A 7,262-nucleotide genomic window follows, 5' to 3' on the forward strand; every position below is an offset into this window, starting at 1 on the left:
TTTGTATGTAAGATGGTGGGAGGAGGGGGTTAGGATAGGAGGTATGGGGGGGATGATTATATGGTGAGAATATTGGGTAGGGTAGGGAGAAGGAAGGGGGATGAATGTGTATGATAGGAATTATATTAGAGTGGAAGGAATGGGGATTTTGGGAGGGAGGTATAGGGAGTGAGGGGGAGGGATGATGGTTGGGGGAGGGTGGTGGTGGTGTGGGTAAGTGATTGGTAGGGGGTTTGGGGGAGTAGATTTAATAAGTATAAGGTTATAATGATTTTAATTGGTGAGGGGGGGGGGTGGGGTGGTGGAAATGTAAAATGGGTAAAAGGTGATGATTGGGGGTAGGGGGGGATGTGGGGGATGTAAGTGTTTGTGAGGGTGTGGATGAGGGTGGTGTTTTTGTAGGGTAGGAATTGTAGGTGGAGAGGGTTGTTTTGTATGTGAGGGTGTAGAAGGTGTTGGAGGAAGGATTATGAGGATTTTGTTGTGGATGTGGGGATGATTTTGGGGGGAGTGAAAGAGAGATAGAGGGGGGGGGTGGGGATGTTTGATAAGAGAAAGAAGAAGGGACAAACTGGTGAGGAAGGCAGGCTCTATTGTTGGCATGGAGCTGGACAGTTTGACATCTGTGGCAGAGCGACGGGCGCTCAGCAGGCTCCTATCAATTATGGAAAATCCACTGCATCCACTAAACGGTTGTCATCTCCAGACAGAGGAGCAGCTTCAGTGACAGACTGCTGTCACTGTCCTGCTCCACTGACAGACTGAGAAAATCGTTCCTCCCCCAAACTATGCGATTCTTCAATTCCACTCGGGGGGGTAAACGTTAACATTATATAAAAGTTATTGTCTGTTTTTACCTGCATTATTATCAATCTTTAAATTAATATTGTTTTTTGTATCAGTAAGCTGCTGCTGGAGGTATGTGAATTTCCCCTTGGGATTAATAAAGTATCTATCTATCTATCTATCTATCTATCTATCTATCTATCTATCTATCTATCTATCTATCTATCTATCTATAGTATTTTTTAGATGTCACGGTTTTTTGCTTTTCTCTCCTTTACATGGTTTTAAGTTTGGTTCTGACATGTCATTCATTAGAACCTCAGGAGACCCTGTGACTGTGAGGTTGGTGCAGGGTGATGAAAGCCTAGCCAAACTGCAGTACAGCTATTAACAATAATAAACCAAACCACCTCCTCAATTAAAGGGAAGTAAATGAAAGATACTAGTTTACTTAGACAGAAAAGATTTTGCTGAGTATTTTGAATCAGTGATAGCAAGAAGTTAATCATGATAAAATAATAAAAAAGAGAAAGAAGTCCTTTTTCAAAATGTGAAAAAAATGTATTATTAACAGTAAAGTTTTTTGGGGAGGATTTTGTATGAGTGATAGCAAGAGGTTCCTCTTTGGCCTGTAGTGCAGTAATATTTGGCTGTGTCTTCAGTTTTGAGGTTGTTCATGTCCAAATACAGAGCCTGTTTAGAATTGTCTCTGGAGATTGTAAATCGTCCTTGAATGCTGCTTGCATAATTTATATTACTGCTGTCTGGGCTAATGTTGCCCAGCCATTCAAGCCCTTTTCCTGGCTCTTGACGAACCCAGTGCAACCAGTAAGCAGTAATAGAATTTCCTGCGCTGTTCTGCCCAGAACCTTTACAGGTCAGTCGCAGAGACTCCCCAGGCTTTTTCAGTTCATCACCTTTCTGCATTAAGACAATATCTGACTGGACACCTAAAAAAAAATAGATAAAGGTAGAGTAAACCCAAATTAAAGGATGATTAGACAAAACAATGAGAAATGAAAGCAAAAATATGAAAGAAGAAAGGAAAGCAAAATGACTTACATGATAAAAGAAACATAAACATAGAAATTTGTAAAATGTCCATAACTGTTATTGAAGGAAAGAAAGAAAACATGACAGGTGCAGTTGGAGCGACCTCTCTAGATTTATATGATAAAAAGAAAGTTACCTTATTTGCATATTTATTGCATCAGAAGTGCTGGGATTATTTAAGAGCTAAGAATTTACAAAAGAGAAGCAAAGATATTTAGCAAGTAAATAAGCATTGTTTAAATATTTTTTAAATGACAATATCTTTTGTGAACATATATTTTTTTGTGTATTATTATTGTATTTATAAACAATAAATTGTTACAGTACTTATATAACAGAGAAGGGGTGGACACAATGAAGGACTGAAATATTCAACATATTTTTGATGATCTGAACTTCAGTCCTTTTCATTTGCACAGTTCACATGTGTTATTTATTTGCTTTGCTTTGTACATGTTGGAGGAAAAAAGTCATGTTTTGGAGAAATGCCCACAACAGATGAACCCCACTGCCTCTCCTTTAGGCTGTATTTGTAAAAGAGTTTCTTGAGCTCAGTTCTGGAACTACTGTAACAAAGCAACAGCAGCAATCAATTTCATATTAAACACCAATTGTTTTGGTAATTTCTCATCAAACCTATGGGCTGTAATATTTTGATAGCTCTACATGTACAAATGTAGTGACAGAAAATCAGATTGCTGTGGAACAGATGCTGTAAGTGACCAAATAATCCAAGTAACAAGTGGAAAGCAGAATCAGGGAGGAAAGTAGTTTGTTACACATGTTTCCAGATCTTCAACTTATTATAGTATATTTTTAGTTCATTCAATTCTGCTTATAAATTCAGTGCCATAGATGTTTTACCACTATTTATATTCTGAAACTGCTTTCAATGCCAAGACCATGAGGGATCAAACAGAGTACTGATAGCACTGGACACTAGCAAAGGATGGGACACCAGTTAGTTCAGTTTTGTAGAGTGCTCTTTACTGAGTACATATTCAACTCATAGTCCTTGCACAATTTCTCCATTATAAAGTGATGACCAAATAAATAAACCACACTTTAAGAGAGCAAATTTCAATTTGATTAACAGAAAATGACAATATAACTCCAACAACATTAGTGTGAGGCATGGCCAGTTGACCAAGCCAAGAACAAAATGAAAATTTCAGTTAGTAGCATCCTTAACAATAATTAAAATATATAAGTCAAAGTAACAGTCAAAGTCAGAAAAAGACACATTTCCGATGACTCTTGTGTCCTTGAATTCCAAGGCTCCTCCTGTCACTGTGTCATGTCCTTTGGACAAAAGTAGCAACCAAGTGCCAGAAGAAGAAACCAAGAAGAAAAACAGAACAGAGAAGGCCACTAGCAGTTCATAATAATTGTAATGCTTAAATTTTTGTGCATGTGACTGTGACAATGTGGGTTGGCTCAATACATCCACTTCTGTTTGGGAGCCTCTAAAAAGACATACAATATAACTAGCAAGTCTGCAGTGCTAATCGGGGTCTGTTAAAATACACATGTACCGTGACTGGGGTGAAAGCCACACTGGAGCTACTCAGGTAAATTGTAATAAGTGAGGAAAAACTAAACCTGCATGGTAACTACTTCTTTACTTCAAGTACCTTAAAGAAAATGTGTAAAATGAAATAGGTCTACACTTATTAAGCACAGTCGGGTCAAGCTCCGATTTTTTCAGTAATGGTCAGCTGACAAACACCTTTAGTGCATTAAGAGCGATTAAAGTCAGTAACGATCAGTTGATCATGTTATAAATGTGTGTTCTTCAGTAGTTTTGTTGGGAGTGTGTCCAATGTACAGTGAGAAGGTTTTATTTTAGAAAAAAAAAACAGTTATAATTTCCTGTTCTGTTATACAGTTGAAATTACTGAGGCTGTGTGCACAAGAAAGGTGGAATAATATGTTGCATATAAGTTGATAAATATTTATATGTGTTTATTTGTAGAATTAGCATTTTACTTATTATAACGTTTAAAGAAAAAATAATGGACAAACCGTTTTTTTTTCTCTACCTCCAAAACCAGAGGAATGCTGTTTTTTATGACTGAATTGCTGGCCACATGTGAAAGAGGGGAATATTTTTATCGATTATTATTTTAGACTTGCTTTTCCTTTCATGGCTGGTTGTTTCAAGGATACAGTGTTATAGAAAAAACTGTCCTTCATCTTCAAAGAAGGCAGTCACGGAGCCCAGATGAAAATGCAGAACACTTATTTATTTGCATAGAATTATGCAAATGTCTCAGTTCATTTAGTGTGAGCAATCAAATTAACAATTTAACTTCTTTTATGCTTTTCTAATTACCATCACCTCATCTAAGACATCTGACTGTTAACATGCAGAACTTTATCACCTTATCCAATCAACTAATGCCACTAGTAATTTCTGACTTATGTCGATTCTCCTATTATTTGTTTGTACAGCATCTTTTATCAATAATATTCTCAATATTTTTTTATAATCTGATTTTTACTGAATGCAAATTAATATAAAAAAATCACTCTAGGTGCTACAAGAAGTCAAATGAGCTACATGGTAAGAACATGGAGTGTAGTAAGAACTCAAACTAGTAGAATAGAAAACATACACTGGGTACTGTAGTTAAAGTTTTTGTAAAGAGGAAGAAGAAGGTCAAAGGTTTTGCAGTAAAGAACTGGCTTTGCTATCAAATGTACACCTTAAAGGATACTGTAATAAATTATTGGGCTCTGCCGTCAGACTTGTACAGCAAACAGTGTTGCAATATCAACTTCATGAATGCTTCATCAGATTGCTTAACACTATAATCCCTAAAGCCTACGAAAATATTTGCAATGCCAGGCCACCTTAATTCTGCTCGCAGTTCCACATCAATGCATTAATTGCGCACTGATAAGCGCCTTTATTGCACATAAAAGCACACTTGTTTCATTATACCACTTAATTTGAAAACTAACAGTGTCAGATCAGTGAACGTGACTGAGAGAATAAAACTGGATAATAAAAAAAATACTAATATTTACATATACCATCATTTTACACAGGCTATTAAGACTCAAGTCAAATGTATGTTTTTATTATATAATAGTAATATTGATAGCAGCTCACAATTCAAAGCACTAAATGCAGGAAGGACCCGGGATCAAGCCAGCAGTGTCTTGATAACAAAGCAGCAGTTCTTACCCCTGCACCGGTCAAGCAAGTATTTGATGTTGAATAGGACTCCAAAAGCACTTCTAGAAAAGTCCACCAGAGGGGGATATCACTGTCATCCCCAGCTAGTAAAAAGGGCAAACAAAGAATTATATAAAAGATTTATTTTCAACAAAAATGGCCTGTAATACTTGAAGCTCCAATGAACTCAAAAAGACAAAAAGGAGCTCCCTGAAACAATGAAGCAATCCAAGCACACAAAAAAGTCGCAATACAAAATCCCTTAGGCGAAGTCAAAAAACAGAGCAGAATGTCAAAAAAATCTGATAATTCACAAAAAGTACAAAGCACAGCAAAAGCATAGAAATTCACCAAAATAAAAAAACTCCCTACTGCATTTTAAATGAACTGCCAAGAACTATGGGAAACTCTCTGGATATATTATAGTGGAGTGCAGGTCCTGGCAGTGGTGACAACCCACAAAAAAACATGGAACATAACCAAGGCATAGTACACAATGCAGATTATAAACAAAACAAACATTAACATGAATAAATGATTCAAGAATTATCATTAGGGACATAAAACAAAGATTTGAACACCAGCTGGGGTAAAACACTGACTGAAATATAACACTATTAATCCATACACAAAACTATTATAAACAGTCACTTTCAATTTCAAACATGCAAAGACAATATTAGCTCCTTAATATATGGCCCTACATTATATTTAAACTTAAATGTATTTAACAATTCAAGTTACAGGCCTAGTTGCTACTATGATGCATAGTAGCAAAATAACAGAAAAACCCCAGACAAATGCCCTCTTCACAGCTTTGCTTATTGTTAGACATGCTGTGCATCTTGTACAGCTAACTATGGGTATGGACTTTGAAAAACTGTGCGGTGTGTTGTTTTATATTTTATATTCTATAATTTATAGATAAAAGCTTGGCGTATAACTCAGTAGTGATAAAGTATTGTTACTCATTAAATTTATTTTGAAACATCATTTTTGAAATATCTGCACAACACACATTTGGGTTCCATATCAATAACAGGTTGGACTAGTCTCAGAACACAGAGGAGCTATATAAGAAAGGGCAGAGTAGGCTTTTATTCCTTAGGAAACTGTGTTCCTTTAATGTGGGAAGTGACATCCTTCACATCTTCTATAATTCTGAGGGCAGGTATGATTTTCTACTCTGTGGTCTGCTGGGCTGGTAACATCACTTCAAGAGGCCCACTGAATCAACAACTAATTAAAAGGACAAGCTCAGTTATAGGACACAATCTGGGTCTCCTGGATGTAGAAAAAGAGGACAGAATTAAAACAAAACTGAGTACCATTATGAACAATGCTGCACATCCTCTCTCTGATACACTAACCCTGAGGACTTTCAGCAAACAATTATTTAGCAGAGGTGTGTCAAGAAATGATATGGGGGCTCCTTTATACTAACAGCAATATGTCTGCAAAATGCCTCACTGTGAATGTGACAGTCAAGTAAGAACTTCTTTTGAATTTTCTTGCTTTATAATCATTCTGGTGTGTATTTAGATGAAAATGTGTGCATATGTATTTATTTGCGTACCCATGTATGTATTTATTTATATTAAAGTGCTTCTGTAAATAGCCAAATTTCCCCCAGGGGACAAATACTTCTATCTAGCTATCTATATATTGTAACAAAATAGACAAAAACAAGAGAAAGGTGTTGGTATCCTGCCCGTACACTTTGAAAAAGAATAGAGTCAGAATCAAAACATACATTAATGAAACAGAGTAGTACAAAGGACTGAGTCCAGGATGGGAATGCTGAGTCTGGAAAGTTGGTGGTTTTGATAGCTGGGAGGAAGGAAGAGGAGGGTCTTTGGAGCTGTAACAGGAAGTGACGTCAGGATCTGGGATGTCACCGAAAGTACTGTCTGTGGAGGAACTGGAGGATGGATTAGGCAGGTTTTATGGTTCTCTAGGGAGTTGATAGATAGATAGATAGATAGATAGATAGATAGATAGATAGATAGATAGATAGATAGATAGATAGATAGATAGATAGATAGATAGATAGATACTTTATTAATCCCAAGGGGAAATTCACATACTCCAGCAGCACCTTACTGATACAAAAAACAATATTAAATTAAAGATTGATAATAATGCAGGTAAAAACAGACAATAATGGAACGATCTTCTCAGTCTGTCAGTGGAGCAGGTCAGTGACAGAAGTCTGACAGGAGCCTGCTCAGTGCCCGTC

General features: G+C 36.6%; 1 gene segment (V, D, J or C); it reads right to left on the reverse strand.

Annotated features, from left to right (window-relative positions):
- Window positions 1-1,353: 1,353 nt before the first annotated feature.
- LOC127526529 (Ig heavy chain V region 3-like) lies at window positions 1,354-1,913 on the reverse strand. The segment is given in 2 exon segments: window positions 1,354-1,736; window positions 1,849-1,913. Coding segments are annotated over 2 exon segments (426 nt in total).
- Window positions 1,914-7,262: the final 5,349 nt, after the last annotated feature.

Source organism: Erpetoichthys calabaricus, chromosome 2 (genome assembly GCF_900747795.2).
Source record: "Erpetoichthys calabaricus chromosome 2, fErpCal1.3, whole genome shotgun sequence".
NCBI lineage: Eukaryota > Metazoa > Chordata > Cladistia > Polypteriformes > Polypteridae > Erpetoichthys > Erpetoichthys calabaricus.